The sequence below is a fragment of the Sinocyclocheilus grahami genome, unplaced genomic scaffold, assembly GCF_001515645.1.
Source record: "Sinocyclocheilus grahami isolate Dianchi unplaced genomic scaffold, SAMN03320097.WGS_v1.1 scaffold215.1, whole genome shotgun sequence".
Lineage (NCBI taxonomy): Eukaryota > Metazoa > Chordata > Actinopteri > Cypriniformes > Cyprinidae > Sinocyclocheilus > Sinocyclocheilus grahami.
The window spans coordinates 1477883-1502185 of NW_015505394.1; the positions used below are offsets into that span (position 1 = coordinate 1477883).

Here is a 24303-nt window from a genome sequence, read left to right on the forward strand (position 1 = left end):
ATTAAAGCTAACTATCATTTACGGTTTGAAATATTCAAATGATTTTTTACAGCCGATAGGGGGCGGCATTGACTACTGAAAGGATTGGCGTTATCTTTGTTTGACCATCAAATATCATTAGTGTCACTCTCTTGGATGTCTTTGGGATAATGATCCTAAATCTGTTATTAAACGCTTTTACAGTAAAGACCCGTGTTTTCAGTTGTAAGCCGTGATGCGTTGTGAATATAAAACAGACTTACGTATTCAAATGACTCCAGAAAATTACAAGCTAACCGAGAGGGGAAACGAACATGCAACCTAAGGGATAAACGTACGGAGTAACCATAGTAACAAGCAGTCAGCTTTGCTACACGCTGTCTAAGGAAAAGTAAAAAAAAAAAAATTAACAGAGTTAGTATCTTAAAAATTTTCGAACGTCTTATCTTCAACGAGAAAGACTAGACTCACTATAGGTTTTTGTAAATGCATTAGTCTCGCAGCTGAACTTCTCCGAAACTCGTTGTACAGAGAGGGACACCATGTTGCGACGTCGCCCTAAACGTGCGCTTTGATTGGTCCGTTTCGCAATGGGGCGGGATTTAGCAGCTCGGTGGGAGTGGAGGTGATGGATCGCGAGCCACTGCACTGTGAACGGTGTGCGGGACTGACTGCGGACGCACCGGATCCACGGTTGAGCGCCGAACAACACCAAACAAGACCCAAGGCTAAAAGACGCGTCATTTACCCGCTAAGGAAGCGCCGAACTGCTGGAGCTTCCCCATCTGTTTTTATCCTTGAGCCGAAACTGTTTGCACCTTTCGGCACGCGAGCCAGGAGCGGACAGTAGCTGATCTCCCGTCTATCAGCATGCGCTAAAACGCCAGACCATACAATATAAGAAGCAGCAAACCTCGGGAGTTTACTTTTCATGGTTCTTTTTGAAAGAAAACCCAAATGGAATTGGACAGACATTTATGGCAGTCCTGTGACTGACAGTTAAGCTTTGCTCCAGGACACTTTGAACATGGATATAGGTCGATAAATTTCGGACAAAACTGTTGCATATCTAAAGCGCATCTCTATGATCTGGGCTCAAAAGCGAAAGGAATCTATTTTAAATCTGACACATGATCAGGACCGGATTTGTGCACCAGCCCGAACCCCAACACGGGATTGATGGTCCTTATACCCGTGTGCGTGTCACTCACCTCCTATCTGGCGTGATTTTATCTTTTGTAAGGCTACTAGCTCAACTAATAGATGACGAGTACAATAAAACGGTCACGCGCTGCCGTTTACGTTACCTAAGTGAAAGGTAGCAGCGATACTGGTAACAGAGAAACGTTGGCCCAGAAGCCGCCTGTGCAACGTTGTGCGACACCTTTTTTTCCCTCCAGGCAACACTAGAAAAATTGGATTTGGAAGTTGAGGCATGGAGCCCCTCCGGCTGGACGCATAACCCAGTCTGTTGCATGTGGTTCGGTAACCCGGAGTACAGTCGATCGAAGGGATCTTATCTTCTTGCTGGCTTGTGTCTCTCCGAGAAGCGTGTAAGATGGCTGGAAGTGACTGCTCGTGGAAATATTACCTCTGGATTTTGACAGCCATGTGCAGATACGCGTTACCCGCAGCCAAATCACTGGAGTCTGTCGTGTGGAATTCACAAAATCTCAAGTAAGTTAAGTGCGCGAGCGCGTGTTTAATAAAGTCCCATAGAAAGAGCATGACATGTAGCCTACAGTCTCAGATGGGTGATGTTAATAGTTTGACTTCTATTGTTCATGAAATAGACATACAGTTTGAGCAGTCCGATCTAACGCACAGCTGTCATAACGCTTTTCATCAACTCAAAATCCCTTGTTGATCGGGGATCCGGCAACTGTACTGCTAGTACAACTTCGTTAAATCTTTATGGGAAAGATCGTCATTTTTAAGAATCTCTTGGCTGCTACGAATTCGGCTACATAAATGTAATGTGTGGCCTTGACGCGGGCCTAATTTCTCAGTAACATACTTTAAAAAAAATTAGAAATAGGCAGCTACTGCTCCTCGATGTTTTTAGCACGAAACTCTCTCTCTCTCTCTCTCTCGGCGTGTCCAGCTTTTCTTCTTTTCCCATGAGGCGAACTGACTCTCCGCCACCGGCCCAGGGGCCCAGGATCCCATCCTCCCGGCGGCCCGATGGCTCTTTGCGAATGTCATATTGATCAAATCAGAGTTGTGTCTAGAGAGTTAATACGTTTTAAAGCAGGGGTATCCTAGACGCTCATAAAATCTCCCTGATTGCTGCTCATAAAACGTTCAAGGGAGCGTCCAGCATGTTTACTTAACCTGAATAATGGCTCGAGACTGAAGCTGAAGCTTGACTCAACATAATAAAGAAAGCTTATTGTTTAAGTTTGCATTTGTAAAAAGTCATGATGTACTTTTTTTTTTAACCTCAATGTATATCTTAACCAAAAATTGATTTTATATTGTCTTGTTAGTTGACTAAGATGATGATATGTCTTTTTTTGCACTTTGTTTTGAGCATTTTGTGTGTGTGTGTGTCTGTGTGTGTGTGTGTGTGGAATACTGGCTGTCTCAAAACCTAATGAGCTGCCTACCAGCTAGACAGCATTTTTTTTTGTGGTGGTGGGGTGGCATCTAGACAGCATTTTGGGCATCATAGGCTCTTCTTGGTAGGCAGCTCAAAGGGTTTTGAGACACAGTCGCTGAGTTATGAGCGTAAACAGGGTTTCAGGAATAGTGCACATGTTTTTCATCTTTGCGGGAATATTTTAATTAAGGAGTCTCTTAGTTGGCCTTGTAAAAGATGAGCAAAAAACTTGAAAACTTTAGCATGCGAGAACCCAAGGGGCAAAGCGAAAACATAAATTGTGCTTTTAAAACTAAAACCGCACTGTAAATTACAAATGAACATACGTTTATTTTTTTTCATTTTTAATGCTCTCATGCTTAAACTGAGTAAGGAAGGAAAGAAGGGGAAAATAAAATAGCTGTTTAGAAATTGGGTAACACTTTATAAGAACTTTAATGTAGTTAAACATTATTACATTATAGAATGCTTAACTGCTATTTAGTTAATATACTCTCAGAAAGTTAGAAATATTATGAAAGATTTATAAACTAAATATATTGATATCTTTTTAAGCACTGTATGAAGTTTTAAATGACTTTTTAAAGTTATTTTACTTATTAAAGTTTTACTAAAATTAATTTAATGCAGCCCCTTAATTCAGACATTTTATATACATATTTTTCTATTTATTTATAACTTTTAATTTTTGCAAGTTAATGTTTTTATACATGTTGAAAAATAACCCATTTTCCTACATACAAAGCACTTGGGCCCTCAAGATTGAAAGTATGGAAAATTCATGTTTTGAGTTTTTTAAAAATTATTTTAATAATAGGCCTATACATTTTTAAATGTATGTAGGAGTTAAACCCGTTAGAGAGATCTTAAAAATCCAGCAACATTTGAGCTTCTCGTCCTGCGAGAGAAGATTTCAGATCAGTCGCTGGAGCCCCTCTGTGTATGGATTGTTTTACTCATTGAAACAGCTTTGAGCTCTATGGCACAGCAGATGCTCAAACTGGCCTGGTCTGTTTTACCACAGTTGCTGCATGTTGTTTTAAGTACTTAATGTTTATTTACTTACAGACTTTGTGTGTGTGTATGCACCTGTGCATGAGCATGTGTGTGTTGCTCAGTCACAGGTTCAGAGACCCTCACTAAAGATTGAGAGGAAGAGAATTTGAAACGGCGTGTGAAGTCAAGAAAAATAATATCAGAATCGTTTGTTAGTGAACATTTTTTAATTTAACGAGAGGCACGTCCGCATATCTCAATCTCATTAAAACAGCGCAGTAACTCGATGTACACAGATGAATTGGTCGTTGAACGCAAAGATTATCCTAAGCACTCTCATAAAGACATATGGGCCTCGGGCAAACACACTCTTTGCGCTCTATCCCCGCAACGGACATACGGGAGCATCCACCACCACTAAGTCCAAGTCACACTTTAAACCTCTTACCAGACTCTCAGCAGTGAGGCCATCACACACACACACGCTCGCACACGCGGCTCTCTTACCCATAATAATGTGCCATTTGTGTTTTAGGTCAGACTTCTCTCAGACTGAATGCAAAATATAATTGAAGGACTGTAAAATTAGAAAAACTCCGGCTGCGTTCTCCACCCCTCAGCACTCTGATATTTATATCAGCAAAACGCTAAATTTACTGAACGCTAAAGCTACCCTTGCATTTTCTCTAGAAGAAACATTTGGTGGAACAAGAGCTTCACTGATTTATTCTGTTGACACAATTATGTAAATTTAATTACTTCTAGACCCAACTACACATACGCACTCACGCACAGACTTACCGCTGGTTTCAGATGTACAATTCTGTTCCTATCGGCATAGTTCACAGCTATAATTTGGACTGAGAAAAATGTAAAAGCGACACCCCTCCCCTCCCTTCCTCTGCCTTGGGGGAAGAAAAGAGAAGTAGGATCTGCTGGGAATAGAGAGAGCGACAGACAGAGAGAATAAAGTAGCTAATCATTTGGACAATTATCACATTGAGGCAAGAGATTTCAGGTTATATCTTATTCCCTTAATGTGTCACATACTATACACCCAATCAAACACACACAAACAACAAAATGAGGACTCGGCTTTACTTCCCACGTACGTCATCAAATTCTTCTAGTTACAAATTAATATAATTTTACTACATTCAAGTTCTTGGCAGCCACTCACTTATCAAGAAAACACTCTAGCTGTTTAGAAACAATTTTCTGATAAACGACTGCAAATTAACAAAATTTCTTTTGGCTTTTGGATTTTTTTACGAACAAAGTAAGAGGGAGTCCATGATATATGTATGAAAGTGCCTGTGTGTTTTGGCCAATTTCCAGTGCTAAGGGAGGAGATGAAGGAGCTAATTGGAAATCTGTCTCTCATTAGCTCAAAAATGCTACTGAAGTATTTTACTTATGTGTGTGTGAGTGTGTATTCAAGCGTACAAGTTTGTTCATTTACCCAACACTCTGTGGTGCACAATTAGTCTTAATCAGCAACTTCTATGTGCAGCCATAACCGTCTAAAGCAGCAGTTAAACATCCTGTTCAGCTCATGAACACTATTTACCAAAAAAAAAAAAAAAAATCCAACTCAAACTGCCTGAAAATTACGACTTTTTTCTGCTACTGATATTCCTAAAAAGTGTTGTTTTGGATCCTACTGACAAAACTCCTGACAAAATCATCCACAGATGAAAGAAATGCATACAGCTTTGGAAATGATTAGAGTTTTAGTAAAAAATTATAGAATTTTCAAGCAGTTGGCATTAAATTTTTAAACCTGCATCTCTCTGAGAGGCACCAAACATGTTCTGATTTGCTGCGTCTCACGAATGTAGACATTTTCAAAAGCATTTTTTTGGGTCTGAAGAATCTGATTATGATGACATGAAAAGACATAAACGGCCTTTGGCCTGCTCAAGGTTCATGTTGGTCTCAACTGCGATCAAAGTTACGGATTTCCACATATGCCTGTGTGACTGTTCAGGAGCATTTAGGACATGTTTAGGCATATATTCAGTCATCCACCGCAGTAATAATTATTCTCAGAGTCACTCTGAGTGTCACTTTCAGTCATGTGTCCGTGTGCATTTACGAGTGTGTATGCGTGAATTGTGTGTGTGTGTTTGTGTATGCATGAGTTAGTGTGTGTGTATGTCATGATCAGTGGTGTTATAATAGGAGTTGACAGTGAGGAGATTAACTCTGTCAGAGTTTCAATATGTTGAACAGCAAGAGAGGACTCACGCAGACTCACACACACACACACACACACTTCCCTCTGTCTCAGTCAGCATTTCCACAACAGACCTGTTCCTCTCTGAAGTGTGTGTGAGAAGTGGCTTTTGTTCCAACGTTGATAGCATTTCACGGTGTTGTGGATGTTTGTTAGTGTGTGTGTGAGTGTGAGTTGTCTGTCAGAGTTTCAATATGTTGAACAGCAAGAGAGGACTCACGCAGACTCACACACACACACACACACTTCCCTCTGTCTCAGTCAGCATTTCCACAACAGACCTGTTCCTCTCTGAAGTGTGTGTGAGAAGTGGCTTTTGTTCCAATGTTGATAGCATTTCACGGTGTTGTGGATGTTTGTTAGTGTGTGTGTGTGTGTGAGTTATGTTCTATAAATGTTATATCCTGAGTCTTAACTATGTGATGCCTATAAAGTATGTACATTTTAACGGGGATTCAGTTTGCAACTTAAATCCGTATTTCTAATTTTTATTGTACATCCGTGTGTGTGTGAGCATGCATGGGGAGGGCTTCATTAACAACAGTGCTTAAGTAACAAACGCACATTGTCTGTCCCTGACCAAGCATGACCGCTGGGCTCTCACAGCCTCCTCAAACGGCTCTCACACGCACAAACGCGCTCCGAGCCCAGCGTCCGTGTTGTTTTAAGGACAGTAATGTTTGTAGTTGTAGGGTCTGTTGGAGCACACGACGGAAGAGGAGCAGTGGCAGCTCCTGGGGGGTCCGTTTACTTAGCTCTACAAAATTGTCCCCAGAAGTTAGTTAAACTTGGACAAAACCTCCCTTTGGAGGAGGCCCAGGATATCCTCAGAGGTCAAAATCATTCATAAGTAAAGTAAATAAATTTTTTTTTGTAACTAAAAAGGCTAACATGTTTCTGTTAGGGTTTTGGGTTATGGTTAGTCTGCTGTAATTATAATTAGCTTTAATTATAAACAGTAAAAGTCTGTGCCGGCATGCCCATGTTTAGATAACTAGGTAGACATGTAAACACAGGCTTTTTGGGGGGATTTCAGTAACGTCTGCTAATTATTTAAAGGGACAGTTGACGAAAAATTAAATTTTTGTCATCATTTACACAAACTTAATGACATTCTTTCCTCTGTGGAACATAAAATATATTTTAAGAAATGTCTCAAATTGTATTTTTTTGGAGTCCAGAAGTCTCTGTTTTGTAAACAGTCCCACCCCAGATAGCACACATACATCTGCAAGATGTCTGTTAAAGATCGCTTCATCTGGAAAACATATGCTGTGTACAAACATATGATAGACATCTTTCAGACATCAGATATTCTAAATCATAAGCATCTTAAAGGGATAGTTCACACAAAAATGAAAATTCTGTCATTAATTACTCACCCTCATGTCGTTTCAAACCCGTAAGACCTTCGTTTATCTTCGGAACACAAATTAAGATATGAACGCAGCTGACACAGAACAGCATGTGCTGTTTACGTCCAGCGGATATTCTCCAAAATGGCACCAGGGTGATGCGGAGGAGACGAATTGAACAACTGATGTCACATGGATTATTTTACATCTCCTTGCTATGTTTCTGGACATGGGAACATTTCAGTTGTGTTGCTGTCGATGCAGGGTCAGACAGCTCTCAGATTCCATCAAAAATATCTTCATTTGTGTTCCCGAAGATGAACGAAGGTCTTACGGGTTTGAAACGACATGAGGGTGAGTAATTAATGACAGAATTTTCATTTTAAAATTTAATTTCAACTAACAGTTTAAAGACATCTTCTAAACGTCTATTTGACATCTGATAGGAAACGTCCTATAGACGTATTGCAGATGAGCAAACACTCTAAAAAATGTCTTGCAGATGTAAATGCAGGCGTCAAATAGACATCTCCGTGATGTGCTATCAGGGACTATACTTTGTTCTTTGTCCTGTATTTATCTTGTACCACAAAATGACACTATTGCTCCATTTCAACTAATTTCAGAGGATTTCATTACTTTACCCAAGGCCTTAAATTCTAGAGTTACAATGAGAATTCAGACATCATTTACTCACCTTCATGTCCTTCCAAACTTGTAAGATTTTCTGTCTTCTGTGGAACACAGAATGTTTTTGTATCCCAGAATGTCCAAACTGCAATGAAAGCAGACACAGTCGGGCTCCAGTAGGGGCAAAAGAACAATAAAAGTATAATAAAAGTAGCCCTTTTTACTCGTGCTATAGTTCAAGTCTTCTGAAGCAATATGATAGCATTGTGTGTGGAAATTTAAGTCAGTTTTCCCTGAAAATTCTCTCCTTCACCAAAGCACTTGAATATCTTTCACACAATTAACCATTCAAAATGTCCTGCCTGAAGACACACCAAGTTTTTTGAAGGTATCTTTTTGAATGAGATTTGAGAACCAATAATTTGTCTTTGTCCCTGACACAAAGCTGTTGTGTGGAATATAGTGCACGTCTCACGAGTCAAATGCACTTTTACGATGACTTTTTTGTTTGTTTGTCATTTTCGGATAAAATGATTGCAGCTGCACATTTATTTGTCCCTTTTGATGTAATATACAAAAAAATATTAATTTGAAATAATATTTTATTTTAGCTTACCTTATTCAAACACATAATAATACCTAAAGTTTGCTTGGAATGTGGCAAGAGTCACATAGGATAGGTTGCAGGATAAAAGTCACTACAGTGCTGTGGTTCAGGGTGGATGCTCGTATGTGTCATTATAGTTGGGCCGGATTCCTGGCTCTCGGTAGCGAAATGCTTCCTCCCTCCTTCTTCTGATCAGCCATTATGCAAATAACTCATAAATGTCAAAAAACAAACCCGAGATGTTAAACACCAGTTTCTCTGTCTTTCTTTTAAAGAGGGAATAGAGCACTGTATCATCATGATTAAACCATCTCATGAAAGATCTGACCATAATGTGTCTCTCTTTGACGACACGCATACACTCTTCTCTTGGTACAACAGCTGCAACCTTCCCTGCAAAGTGACCTGTGTATGTCACACACACACACACACACACACACAACAAACACAAGGGTGTGAGGTGGGAAATGATTAGCGTTCTGTAAGGAGAGGTTTGCGATCTGTTGGTTCCTTCACTTCTCCGTGTGCACATTCACACTCTCATGTTTGCTTTCCCTTTTGCCTTTGTGAGACCGTACACACTGGTGGATTATGGATATACAGTGGGTACGGAAAGTATTCAGACCCCCTTAAATTTTTCACTCTTTGTTATATTGCAGCCATTTGCTAAAATCATTTAAGTTAATTTCTTTTCCTCATTAATGTACACACAGCACCCCATATTGACAGAAAAACACAGAATTGTTGACATTTTTGCAGATTTATTAAAAAACCGATAGCTCAGTTTGGCCAGCTCTAGGAAGGGTTCTGGTGGTCCCAAATGTCTTCCATTTAAGGATTATGGAGGCCACTGTGCTCTTAGGAACCTTAAGTGCAGCAGACATTTTTTTGTAACCTTGGCCAGATCTGTGCCTTGCCACAATTCTGTCTCTGAGCTCTTCAGGCAGTTCCTTTGACCTCATGATTCTCATTTGCTCTGACATGCACTGTGCGCTGTAAGGTCTTATATAGACAGGTGTGTGGCTTTCCTTATCAAGTCCAATCAGTATAATCAAATACAGCTGGACTCAAATGAAGGTGTAGAACCATCTCCAGGATGATCAGAAGAAATGGACAGCCCCTGAGTTAAATATATGAGTGTCACAGCAAAGGGTCTGAATACTTAGGACCATGTGATATTTCAGTTTTTCTTTTTTAATACATCTGCAAAAATGTCAACAATTCTGTGTTTTCTGTCAATATGGGGTGCTGTGTGTACATTAATGAGGAAAAAAATTAACTTAAATGATTTTAGCAAATGGCTGCAATATAACAAAGAGTGAAAAATTTAAGGGGGTCTGAATACTTTCCGTACCCACTGTATGTATATCTACCCTTAACACATTTATGCTCGCATGTAAACAAAGATAGTCACTGCAAGTCTAGCAACCTGCTTAAATTCTGTTTTACGTAAACTCATATACACACACACACAGCGGACCCTTTTAGAGTTCAAAGCTCCTCCATCCTTTTTTATCCACTTTCCAGTCGACAGCTCAGACCATCACACTCACTAAACCCATCATTCCTTGCCCGCGTGTGTGCGTGTGCGTCCGGAGAAATGGTCACGCTTTCAGTCAGCTAAATGCTGCTATAAAGCATCAGAGAAGCTGGAGTCTCCAGCCTGCTTTCATCTCCAGCTGATCTGAGCTCAGCGCACTCTGCATGCAGTTTCAAATCACAATAACCTTTATTAGCTCCAGCTGACCTGAGAGCAGATCTCTCACGCAGCGGTTATAAGCTGCTTAGGGTTACCTGCCATTAGAAAACTTACTCCTGAACGCACACCGGGAGATCAAACTCTCCTCACTGATCTTGGGTTTGGTTGAAAACACACAAATATCAGGCTCAGGACGCCCACAGATAGATCAGGCTGAAAGCTGTTTACTGGTCTGGGAGCTGTGGAAAGCTGCTTTTAGGGATATGTCTGAATCAGCCATTTTAAAGGCTCATTATTATTTAAAATGGAGGGGAGAAGGAGTTTAGAGCCATTATTGGTGAGACAGTGATCTCTGCCTGCAGCTGGACAGAACAAATGGAAAATCTAATGATAAAACAATGCTGAAAACACACTCGATGCACACACATACACACGACTAATACATAAAACATAAGCAAACAAGAGAGTTTGTTCATCTGTGTGTGTTTACAGGTTTGGCTGTGCTTGTGAGGCCTAGATTTTGAAAATGCAAGTGAAACCTGTTGAAAAGTGGACCTCACTATATGAAATGCTCATAAATCATGTTTTCCTTTAAATCTGCTGATATCGCCAATATATTGGGTTTGGCAAATATCACCACAAAGGATGCAGCAGTATTGTAATTCTGGCTGATACTGCTAAATTAATATGTATTTTTATATTATGACCAATAACTGATAAATGGATGATATTGAAATTCTAAACTGTTTAAAAGTTGAAACAGTGAAACATTTACATTGTTACAAAATATTTCTATTTCATAATTGCTGTTCTTTTAAACTTTCTTTTCATCAAAGAATCCTGAAATAAATGTTTCAAGATTTCCACAAAAATATTAACATTGATAGTAATGTTTCTTGAGTATTAAATCAGCATATTAGAATGAGGATCATATGCCACTGAAGACTGGCTGCTGAAAATTCAACTTTGCCGTCACATGACTAAATTACATTTTAATATATATTCAAATAGAAAACATTTTTTATATTGTAATAATATTTCACAATATTATAGTTGTTACTGTATTTCCGATAAAATAATGCAGCCTTGGTGAGACTTTATTCAAAAACATTAAAAAAGTTTGAATGGAAAATATATAACTAAAAACCAATAGGGAAAAAAGCCAAATATTACATTTAACATCGTTATTAAATTGTTATTCTTAAATATTTTAACTTTAGGTGAACGTTAAAAAATCTCAATGTAAAAATAGAGGAAATTAGCTTTTACAATTAAACATACAGTGTTGACTTATACAGCTAAATAAGTACCGATATAATCACCTCTGTTTAAAAACCATTGAGTCGGAAATGTCCTCACTAATATTGTGAAAACAACATGTAAGATGTTTAGTTTTTGTGTAAGATGAGGGCAGAAGGTGCATACACTTATTCTAGTCCACATTATCATGACAGACATGCTGAAACACACACACACACACAAAGTGCGATGATGACGGAGTTGTTTTGTGTCTAATGACAACTTGTCATTGTTCTCTTATAGGTTTTGGTTCCCAAGAGTCTCTCTATCACTCCTATTATATTTCTCATAAGTATAAATATCAATCAGTGATGTAGTCACGGATAACTTCATATGTGTTGAAATTGCTATTAGAAAAATGTCTTCCCTGTGTGTGTGTTTGATTTCTTCTGCTGTTTTCTCCCAGGCATTTCAGAGTGAGCTGTCAGCCAAGTATAACCTGTTTGTGTGTGTGTGTGTTTGCAGTTGCTTTAATTGCTCTGTAATGTGAGATTCTGTGAGAAAGAAACACACAGACACTGAAACTGTTTCTGCATCACTGTGACCTGTGACTCGCACACACGCCCATACATACATTAAGAGCATAGATATTATACTCAGTGTGTGTGTGCATTTAAAATTAATGGTGGTATCCTGGAGGAGCTCTGGAGGAATTCATACCTTTCATCTCACACTCAGACAAACACAATACTCCTGACAGTGAGTAGGAGCAAATATGTGTGTGTGAGAAAGAGAGAGAAGACTAGATGAGAGAGACAGACTTTGACAGAGAGAGGAGAGACAGAGTAAATATGAGCATTTCTGGCTGCGCTTTTTTCCCTTTACACCCTAAATATATATATACTGCCTGCCATAGCAACTGTTACCAGTGTGCCATTGCATCTGGAGCTCAGGCGAAGACTCTTAAAGTTGGTTATGAATGCAATTTTTTATTAAATTAATGCTCTTTTGCTGTTATGAATAAGTGTTATTAGTATTCAGTTGTTATTTTATGAAACCTGGTTGTTGCCATTCACACAAAAATTGTAACACATTTTATTTAACACATATGTAAATAATTAAAAGTGCTATTGTAAAATTTGTAGCGTTATTGCTTGTAGTTATTTACCCATTGAGTAATACAGTATAGTACTGCAATACTTGTTTTTTTCACAATATTTAACAGCTACATATTATTATTATTATTAGGTATTAGGTATGTAGCAAATTGAACAGGTTCTGTAAAGTTGGTAAAATTCTACAATGAATTTTATTTTCTCTCATGTGAATATGGAGGTAAGAAAATTCTACAGTGGCTCAAGTTGTTTCAGAGCTGAACAGATGTAAGATATCTTCTTGCACTACGGGAAGACCTGTCACACAGATGTCCTCCTGTAAGCTTGATGTGAAACTATCAAATGTCACAAAGAAACACGTATAGTAGTCCAATAAAAAAATATGAACGTCACAATATTTCAAGTGTATCGTCATCACAACTAATAAAATGCAGTATGCATTACATTGCAAACTAGAAATAGTTTTGTTATTCTTTTGTGGGATCCCTGGTGATTTCCACCCATACCATCAAGGCAATGGGCGAATGGAAATGTTATGACACCCATAAACAATGAAGTGGAAGAGTTCTTGTGAATTCTGTCTGTTCACATGATGTATTTGCAGATCTTGATAGTTCAGTAGGGAAGTTTAGCTTGACCTCTAACCTCTAGCCTCTTTGAACTGGTGAAAGTAATATGAGTGAAAAACAGCAGCTAAAGACATTGAGGAGGAGAGCAGGAAATGAATCCAGTGAAAGAATGTACTTTTGCCTGATTGTGTGATGGAGAGTTATCATATTCCTCCAAGGCAGACTGATAAAAACCTGGTGCACTAAAAATCCCAGAAATCCCCTTTGCTTGCATTGTGTTTCTATCAGATAGGATATAAAGGATTAGCATATATATTTAGATTAGGATTTCATGCAGGATATGAACCTTCAATTAAACTTTTAGCTGTGTTAAAGTAAAAAACATTCATAAATTAAGTAAAGACTGTTTTTAAATAAATCAGAAAGTAAATTTTTTTTTCTTTTTTTTTTTGGTGGTAGGTTTTGGTTTAGCTATATTTTAGGACTAATTTGTCCCCAAAAGTGAGCTAAATCTGACATAACCTCAAATTGTTAAAAACAAAACAGTAGGCTATATACTAGATTAAGTAAATGTGTTTTTTCTTAATTCTAAAAAGTGTGTGTGTATGTGTGAGTGTGAGAGAGAGAGAATTAATGAGGATGGGGGGCTCTGCTATGGAGATTCCTCATCTCTCTTAGACTCCATTCACTCATTTCTCTCATTCTCAACAAGATGCCCAAGGCTCTGTGTTTTTTTTGAGTGTGTGAGTTTGTGTGCAGTTGTTATTGTGAGTGGGATATCTGTAAGCTGTCGTGCTCTCTCTCTCTCTTTCTCTCTCTCGCAGACAAAGAGCCACTTGTAGGAGCTCTGCCTTGAGAGTGGACAATCACATGACTACCACACTCTATACATACACCCAGCATCTCCACGCTGAGTGTGTGTGTGTCTGTTTAATGAGAGATAGGTGACTACATTTTCCACTCTATGTTACACACCAAAAATAAAACGGAACTTTCCAGTCTTTAAACTTTAAAATAAGGTATGCGTATTGTGTATATACGAGTTGCCGTTGTTGGTCCATTGTGGAGGTTAGACTTAATGCCAAGACATGTGATTACAGCCCCTTCTCAGAATGTAGTCGCTTGTGTGTTAAGAGGTGTCTGTGTCTATGTCTCTCTCTCTCTCTCTCTCCCCCTCTTGAATGAGACTGATTTGCATGGCTGCTGTATTCAGTATTTAATTGGTGCCATTCAGTCCTGGTCTAATCCCGTGTTCACTTGTTTAAAAAGCGAGGAGGCCTCTTATTGAGTGTGTGTGTGTGTGTGTGTGTGTGCAAGCTTGTGGGTCTAACTCTGTTTCACACAGTGCACAGAAACTGAAGTGTGTGTGTGTGTGTGGATAATTACATTTACAATTTGAATTAAGACATCTCCCCCACTCTCTAATGTGCTACTGATTTAATTAAATTTTTAGCAGGAAATGGTGTTTGTATATTATCTCTGTCTCTAGAACTTTGTTATTCTTCTGACTTTGTTCCGTAAATATTAATTGTAATATATTTTATTTTTTATATTTACATTAATTAAACAGAGTAAAACACTTAAGAGTAAATTTAATTAATAATATTATTTAGAATGATTACATTTTATTATATTTTAATAATTTAGTATTACTAAATAATTGTCATATAATCCTGTTATGGATTATATAATGGTTGTTACTTAGTCGTAAAGTTAAAGTTCTATAATTTTTAATAATGATAATTAGTTATGTATATTTATTTAAAATGTTTATATTTAAAAGTTTCATAGTGTTACTAAAGTAAACAAGCGTTAATTGAAGACAAAAATGTAACACTGATTGTTTGACCTATCCAAGACACACAACACAAAAACATGGCGCATTCACACACACAGGCACACAAACTCCTTTACTTCCTGTAGGAACAGGAAGGGTTGCCTAAATGATTCAAAACTTGCTGGTGAGATCTTCTCAGAATCAGCCCTGTGTGTTTTAGGGAGTGCACTGCCCGTTATTGAACCTCTTTGAGCTTCCAACACACTCACATTCGCAAACAATCCCTCTCAGGTCCAGCTTCTGAAATTCTCCATCTGAAGCAGCTGCTGATTTGACAGGAAGCGATGAAGTCTTTTCTTCAGAGTTGAGGAGGTCAGATTCCTCCTCCTCCTCGCTCGCTTTCTCTTTCTGTTTCTGATTTGTTCAGTCATAGCCGGCCGTCAGAGGAAGGGCATGAGTTTGACATCTTCATTGATGGGGAAAAAAGAGAGGGATAAAAAGAGATCTAGAAACAGACGTATAAAAGAAAGGGATAGACAAGAACAGAGAAGAGGCCGCAGACAGAGGAGGCAAATGTCACACAAAGAGTTTAACCCTGCAAAAACTCCTTAAGTCATGCAAATCTCTTATTCTCTCACGCACACACAGATATTCTGTAGTTCTGCACATCAACGCCGCCGATATCTGCTTTTATGAAGTGCTACAACATTAAAACCGTTCATCTCTGAGCTGGGTATCACCTGCTACCTCACAATATGATAAACATTGTGTATCTATGTCACGATTTAATATGCCAGTCCATATGATCATTATTGGGTCTTGCTAAACTCAGTTTGGTGTCAAGTCCAGTCTTACTGGCATGGTCCACTGCATCTATAATAATAAAAAGAATATAAAAATAAAATATTTTTTCATTGGTTTTTAGTGTTTTATTTTCAGTATACATGACAGATCATAAGTTTGGGGTAAGATATTTTTTTATGTCTTTGAATTAAGTCTCTTATGCTCACCACAGGTGCATGTATTTGACAGAAAAACAGTAATAATATAATTTAAAATTAACGTTATTTGATTAATAGAAAATTAAAAAATAATTTATTTGAAATTTGCTGACCTAAAATGTTTGAATGGTTGTTGTGTGTGTATATGTATATACACTTTACCTATAAATGAAAATATCTCTAATGTTGGTCTATAGCTGATATGGTACAGATACAGTATATGTGCATCTCCACTGACATGTTAATTGCTTTTCTGAAATTCCTGAATTTACATGCCACTTACTGTTTGCTTTGGTTTGTTTTTAATTTACTTTTTTTTTTTTTAGTTATTGATGCGTTTCCTCTCTACTCTTTTCAATGAGAGAACTGTAAGCTATCATAACTGCAGTGTAAGTGTTTGTGTTCTTGTTTATTTGAGTCTGTCTGTTCTCATTGTTTCCCTTCTTCTCATTGAGAACATAATTGTGCTTCTCGTTGGCTGTAATCACTCAGTCATAATTAGATTTCACAATCCTGTACACACCCCAGACACAGACACGTGAATGCACTTACAGCATGTTTTGTATAATAGACGCAAGTCTGTGCCCCACTAAAAGGTTTTTGTTGTTAACCCATCTGTGAAGATGTTTTGTAAGCTCTTATGTGTGTTAAACCAGCGAACAGCCTGCGGCGAGGAGCGTGTGCATGAGAGCAGAAATAACCAGCAGAATTACATTATACAGAGACAATATTTGAGTTTGATCAGGACCATATATCAGGGAAATGCAAGTTCTCCTGCACTCCACTGATGTGTTTTTTTTATTTAAAGGCTTTGTATATTTACTTGCCATTATTTAGTATGTGTTCATGTCTTTTTGATTAAAGGGTGTGTGTGTGTGTCTTTTTGTCTGTTCATATGTTGTTTGTAGTTCTAGGGGATTTTCGTGTGTATGTGTTGTTCCCTTTCAGTCAGTCACGTTCTACGTTACGTCAGTCGTGTTTCGCCACGCGCGCCCTGCAGCGTGGGTATAAAAGGAGAGCGCGTGCAAACGCACATCAGCTTTTCGCTTCGGAGCCGAGCCTTCTACAGGACGAGTGTTCGAGAGAAACAGCTGGCGTTGGGGTGACGGCGTATCAGCGGGGGTTGTCATCCAGGCTGCTGAAACCTCGGCGGTCTGCTGCTTCCATTCTGTGGTCTCGCCGCGACCTCCCCTGGGCGCTTCAGCGCTCTCTCTAAAAGAGTGTTTCCTTCTAAAAGAGCAATTTCTAAAAGAGCTTCACGAGCGACGGGCATCTTTTTAAAGATGGCGTCCCGCTCGTGCGTTTCTGGATGTCATGGTCAGGGAGACCTGAGGGTTACGGTGAGAGCTTCCCCGTCGAGTACGTCTTCGCGGGCCTCTCATTCCTCGAGCATGTCGCACCACCTGGTGCTTCCGGACGAGTGTGCTGGGTCCTCGGACAGGGCGGGGTCTAGCATCTTGTGCGGGGCACAGGCAGAGGACAGGATGTCGGTCGCTGCATCGGAGGGCGAGCTAGGCTCTGGAGATGATGATTCGGCTGCGCTGCCACCGTCAGGTAGAGTGGCGTTGCCCGAGTCAGATCCAGAGCTGACCGCTATGCTTTCCCGGGCCGCTGAGAGCGTCGGGCTGCACTGGAGGCCTCCGCCTTCTCCCGAACGCTCGAGGCTGGGTGATTGGTTCCTGGGGGCGCAGGCCGGGCGTCGGCAGCCGCCTCCGGTTCCATTCTTCCCGGCAGTGCATGAGGAGGTTACAAAGTCTTGGAAGGCACCTTTTTCTGCCCGAAACAGACTTGGTGCCTCCTCCGTCCTCACCACCCTCGATGGGGGGGGCGGCCCAAGGGTATGTGGACATCCCTCCGGTCGAGTGCGCGATTGCCATGTAGCTTTGCCCGCAAAGCGCCGCCGCCTGGATAGGTAGTCCACGCCTTCCGTCCAGGGCCTGTAAGTTCTCGTCCGTTCTGAAGGCTAAGGCTTACAGTGTTGCTGGACAGGCCGCTTCCGCCCTGCACGCTATGGCCCTCCTGCAAGTCCACCAGGCCAAAGCGTTGAAACAGTTGCACGAGGGTGGTGCTGACCCAGGTGTGCTGCAGGAGCTGCGCACGGCGATGGACCTCGTGCTTAGGGCGGCGAAAGTCACGGCGCGGGCCCTGGGTCAGACGATGACCACATTGGTGGTCCAGGTGCGCCACCTATGGCTGACCTTGGCGGATATGAGGGAGGCCGACAAGCATCGCTTCCTGGACTCCCCGATCTCCCAGGCCGGCCTATTCGGCGAAGCGGTGGAGGGCTTTGCCCAACAGTTCTCTGCCGCGCAGAAGCAGATGGAGGCGTTTCGACACATCCTGCCCCGGCGGTCTGCTGCTGTCTGCACCCCACCGCCGGCTGCAGCCCCTCTGTCTGCTCGTCGCCGAGGGCGCCCTCCTGTGGCCTCCACCTCCGCTCTGGCGCGGCCACAACACCAGCCTTCACAATGGCCTTCAAGCCTTCAGGTGGCGTCCCTGAGACGGGCGACCCGAAGCTCTTGGATCCTGCTCTTCAGGAGATGGTGTCTGCACCACTCCTTCCCCCGGAGGAGGGCAGGGTGGAGAATCTTATGTTTCCGCTTGTTTTTGTTCCGCCAGTGGTACCCAAAACTTCAATAAAATAGCAGTTTCCTTTGCCTGTGGTCCCAAGAGGGCAAGGATGGCGGTGCACGAGACCCAGTCTCCACACGGCCGTCCCCCTCTCCCTTCGCTAATGGGCAGCAGGGTTCGGTTCAAGGATGCTATGCCTCCTCACGAGCCCCCTGCCCAGCCGTGGAGCCAGGTAAGTGGTGCGCCGCGCACTCAGACCCCACCCTGGGACGCACGGCCTGCCGGGTTGGGTCCCTGTGTTCCACCTCGCTGCCCCACTGCAGGTACGTCGGTGGTTTCCCTGGTCCCGCTGGTTTGGTCGCTGGGGGCCTGGCTAGAGCTCCCCAGGCCGTCTCGCTGGCTCATGAGAACCGCATATGGCATCCGCAGCCGCTGTTACGCCGCTCGGGTTGCTTCATATGAGACCGCTTCAGCGTTGGCTTCACGACCGGGTCCCGAGATGGGCATGGCGACACGGCACTTACCGGGTTTCTGTTACCCCGTTCTGCCGTCAGACCCTCAGCCCATGGACAGATCTTGCCTTTCTTCGGACAGGAGTATCCCTTGGGCAAGTATCCAGGCATGTTGTTGTGTCAACAGATGCCTCTGCCAGGGGCTGGGGTGCCATGTGCAGTGGGAATGCAGCTGCGGGGCTCTGGTCGGGGCCCCGACTACAGTGGCATATCAACTGCCTCGAGTTGCAAGCAGTATGGCTGGCTCTGCGCCGCTTCAGATCGCTGCTACACGACAAGCACGTACTGGTCCGTACGGACAACACTGCGACCGTTGCGTACATCAACCACCAGGGCGGTCTACGCTCCCGTCGCATGTCGCAACTCGCCCGCCATCTCCTCCTCTGGAGTCAGAAGCATCTGAGGTCGCTTCGCGCCGTTCACATCCCAGGCGAGCTCAATCGTGCAGCCGACGAGCTCTCACGTCAGCCCGCCCTTCCGGGAGAATGGCGACTCCACCCCGAGACAGTCCAGCTGATTTGGAGACGCTTTGGGGACGCTCAGGTAGACCTGTTTGCCTCCCCGGACACGTCCCATTGCCAGTGGTTTTACTCCCTGGCCGAGGGACCCCTCGGCACGGACGCACTGGCGTGCAGCTGGCCTCGGGGCCTACGCAAATATGCGTTTCCCCCAGTGAGCCTTCTCGCACAGACACTGTGCAAGGTCAGGGAGGACGAGGAGCAGGTCCTCTTGGTGGCGCCATACTGGCCCAGTCGGACTTGGTTCCCCGAACTGATGCTCCTCGCGACAGCCCCTCCTTGGCGAATTCCTCTGAGGAGGGATCTCCTTTCTCAGAGAGGGGGCACCCTCTGGCACCCGCGTCCAGACTTGTGGAATCTCCACTTATGGTTCTAGGTGGGCTACCTCCAGCGGTAGTAAACACCATCGCTTCAGCTAGAGCCCCGTCTACCAGACACGCTTACAGGCTGAAGTGGAACCTGTTCGTCGGTTGGTGCTCTTCCCGCCTGGAAGACCCCCGTAGATGCCCGATCGCAGTCGTGCTTTCTTTCCTGCAGGATGGCTTGGAGCGAAGGCTGTCTCCCTCCACCCTGAAAGTGTATGTTGCCGCCATTGCCGCACATCACGATGCAGTAGACGGTAAGTCTGTGGGGAAGCACGACTTGGTCATCAGGTTTCTCAGAGGGGCAAGGAGGCTAAATCCTCCGCGCCCTCACCTGTTACCCTCTTGGGATCTCCCCTCGGTCCTCATGGCCCTGAAGGAGGAGCCCTTCGAGCCTCTGCAGTCAGTAGAGCTTAAGGTTTTGTCATTAAAGACAGCGCTCCTCACCGCTTTGGTCTCGGTCAAGAGGGTAGGGGACCTGCAGGCATTCTCGGTTGATGATTCGTGCCTAGAATTCGGGACGGGTAACTCTCACGTTGTCCTGAGACCCCGGCCCGGATATGTGCCCAAAGTTCCCACCACGCCTTTTAGGGATCAGGTGGTGAACTTGCAAGCGCTGCCCCGGGAGGAGGCAGACCCAGCCATCGCTCTGCTCTGTCCCGTTCGCGCTCTGCGCATTTACGTGGACCGTACGCGGAGCTTCAGGACATCAGACCAGCACATTGTCTGCTTTGGAGGTCAGCAGAAGGGAAAGGCTGTCTCCAAACAAAGACTTGCCCACTCGTTAGTGGAGGCTATAGTCTTGGCATACCAGGCCCAACGGTTACCTTGTCCCCTCGGAGTGAGAGCTCACTCTACGAGAGGAGTGGCATCTTCTTGGGCATTGGCGCGGGGCGCCTCGATAGCAGACATCTGTAGAGCTGCCGGCTGGGCGATGCCTAACACGTTTGCGAGATTCTATAGTCTCCGTGTAGAGCCCGTGTCCTCGCCTCAGGTAGGCAGTAACACCGGACCTGCTTGGTGTCGATCATGCTTGCTGCGCCATTCCCCTCTACGGACCGGATACGTGTGCTTTTTTGCTCCTCAATTCAGTTCCCCATGGCGAACCCTGGTGGAGTTCCACCCGCACTCTCGGCAGTCAGGCGTGGCGGAGTGCCAGACGCCATGCTCAGCACTCGTGTGCATGCCCAAGGTCAGCCCTTGTGCTGGGCTAGGTGCCCGTGTGTAGTGATTCCCCCTTCGGGTGATCCCACATGTGTATTCTTCCACGGTACGGCTCCCCTCACGGTAAGCCCGTGTCTTTTCCTGGCAGTCGTTCACTGCCATCTCTGCTGCGTAGTTATCTCACCCCAGGCGGGTTGAGTCTACCGCAGGGACTTCCATATGTAGTACTGCCCTGGGCCAGTCCATATGTGTAATTCCACATGATACCTCCTATGTGCGGGATGTGGCTTCCGTAGCATCCCAACTGGGTACGCTTTCCCAGTGTTATCCAATGTACCACTGTATGGAACAGCAGTGGCGGACCCCTCTGCCTAGCCGCTGTCCTATCTTCCGCCCCAGCTGGTGTGGGGGGACTTGCCGGCTTCCGCAGGGCACTGGAGGGGGTCACAAATAGTGGTGTTTTCCATACGGATCCCAGTTCGTCAGTCACGACTGACGTAATGTATAACGTGACTGACTGAAAGGGAACATCTAGGTTACTTGTGTAACCCTTGTTCCCTGAAGGAGGGAACGGAGACGTTACGTTCCGTCGCCACAGTTGCTGTACCACCGCTGTACGGCCGGGGCACGTAGTCTCGGCTCCTCAGCGAAAAACTGATGTGCGTTTCCACGCGCTCTCCTTTTATACCCGCGCTGCGGGGCGGGGTGCGCGGGGCGAAACACGCACGCCAACTGTCATTGGCTTGTTTAGTTAACACTCGAAGGGGATTGGGCTCTCGGGCGAGATCCCAATTCGTTAGTCACGACTGACGTAACGTCTCCGTTCTCTCCTTCAAGGAACGAGGGTTACACAAGTAACCTAGACGTTATGTCTGTGTGTATGTCTCTCTAGATTTAGGGCATGTCTGTGTCTTTGTATTTGTTCTTTTGTGTGTTCGTGTGCGGTTAGCAGTAAAATGTGTATAGGACTGTGATGCAATTATCTCCCCTTATAGACACATATTGATGTGTGCACACACACATTCTAAAGTCTGAGAATGAATCATATACTCCCTGAGTGTGGATCAACACATGATGAACAATAAATTATTAACTCTAATAAATTAAAAGAGATGCTTCACTTTCCCTGTCCAATAAATCATAGTCAGCAGATACAGCTTCATCTCTGTCCAGCTCATTTCTGACTCTGCTCTTCTGTTGCTCTCTTTCTTTAATATTTGGAATCGTTTCATATTTTGAAATGTGTTATTAAAAGAAAAAAGGAACGGCGATAGTCCCTCTGGAGCATTTTGTGGAGGATCTTGGCAGTCTGGAGGGCTATTTGAACCCTATGTTTTTCCTCTCACGATCGTGGGGTCCACAGAGATGCAGATTCTACCGAGAATCAGTATTAGAGAGGATTGTATAAATGTGTTTGTGATTTATTGTAACCTTGTATGCTTTGTGTTGCAGGTTTGTGTCTGGGAAGGGCTTGGTGATCTACCCGGAAATCGGTGACAAACTGGACATTATCTGCCCCAAAGGGGACATGGGAAGACCGTATGAGTTTTATAAACTCTACCTGGTGAAGAAAGAGCAGGCCGAGTCCTGCAGCACCATACTGGACCCCAATGTGCTGGTGACCTGCAACAAACCAGAGAAAGACATCAAATTCACCATCAAGTTCCAGGAGTTCAGTCCAAACTACATGGGACTTGAATTCAAACGCATGGCAAACTATTACATCACCTGTAAGTAACTCCAGCTTTTCTGTATCTATCTACCAACTTCTTTTGGGAACACATTTTTCACTATCATAACATATTTGCAAAAATTGTAGTACTGTTTAATTGTAATATTGCAGTACCCTTAAAGGGTACCCTTACCCCCTAAAGCAGTATATACCCTTAAGGCTTTAGGGTTAAATAAGGTACAAAGAGGTCCTTTTGAGGGTACTGCCCCAGTGACAACCTGTTGTACTCCCGAACGTACAATTTTACACATTTGATTTACTACTAAAAATCCCTAAAGTTGTACTATACAAATTATCGTTAATCTAGTGTAGTCGGAAAAAGATTATTTTAGATACAATAGAAGTTCATGAGAAGTCCCATTTTAGATAGCTTGCTAAATGTGTGTTTGGGTCAGGTTTTGCCTATATTATGTGGTCCAAATGTCCCCAAAAGAATAGTAAAGCCAGAAATGACATTATGGGGACCAGCCAATGTTCCTCATTGTTTTTTAATTTAAACCACAGGCTATGTGATGATTTGCAGTATGGTTAAGGAATAGAAAATATAATTATCAATAGAAAATGTGTGTGTGTGAGAGAGAGATATGGAAGCCAGTTTCTGCCTTTGAGTAAAAAATAAAACGGGTAATTGAAATAATGCTTAAAATGAGAGATACCGTTTAAAATAAGAAATAAAGTCACATTGTAACACAAAGTTGCAATTTGTAGGAAATGAAGTCGCAATTACGAGAAATAAAGCCACGGTTATGACAAATAAAGTCAGAAAGGCAGGAAGAGGCTTCCATAGTAATGGTAATATGTTTGTGTAAATCTGTAAATGGAACAGTCAAGCTTTTGTGAAAGAGGTTTTCAGTGAGGGATGATTTTCCAGCCACAAACAGCATGCAACAGTTGTACTGAAGAGCTGATTAATCATTCATTCAGAATTAAAGATTTCTAACACGTTCAGCATAAATGCATGCTAAACCCTTAGCATATAAGATAAAAACAGCAGGGAACAGCATGGTAAATGTAACACGCTCTTTCTGTCTCTTTTTCTCTATGGCTCAGTGTATCCACCCCCTTTACCCCGCTGTCTTTTTTTTAACTCTTTCCCCAAGGATGGTGGGAGGGAGAGACACTTTCAGTCAGGCATGTCTCATTGGCTGTCGTGCCTCACTGAGTTTTTGGTCTCTTGGCCATGATGCCCAGACATGTCCCATAATCCACTTCACCTCTACTGACCCATCACCACAACTACCCCCAGCAAGCAGCAGGGCTGATATTAGATCCAGTAAAACACTCACACACACACGCACACACATGCACACAGACTCCCTAGCAACCAGTTCCTCTATCTGGGTCTGGTTAAAATAATTTTGCTGAAATGTGTTTGTGTTCTGGGTTCAGTGGTTTTTGCTGTCTGGTCATTTTGAGTTAATAACTCAGCGAGAGACTTTAGAGCGTGACAGTTTCACACGCATCCGTTTGCTCCTCAGAAAAGCCTCTCGAGTAGCATTTCGACAATGTGCGCTATTGGTATGTCACATTTACCTTGTTTACATACATATTGCTACGTTTACATGCACAATTTTTGGTTCAATCGGACTGAATTCATTCCGATTGATGAATCTGACTGTAGTGTTTACATGAACGC

General features: G+C 42.8%; 1 protein-coding gene across 1 annotated transcript in view; it reads left to right on the forward strand.

Annotated features, from left to right (window-relative positions):
- The first annotated feature begins 629 nt into the window (after positions 1 to 629).
- Positions 630 to 24303, forward strand: part of LOC107596159 (ephrin-B1-like) — a 39822-nt gene continuing 16148 nt past the window's right edge. The window contains exons 1-2 of the mRNA XM_016286827.1: positions 630 to 1656; positions 22388 to 22665. Of these exons, the coding sequence (XP_016142313.1) occupies positions 1538 to 1656; positions 22388 to 22665 (397 nt within the window). The 5' untranslated portion in view covers positions 630 to 1537. The remainder of the gene's footprint in view (positions 1657 to 22387; positions 22666 to 24303) is intronic.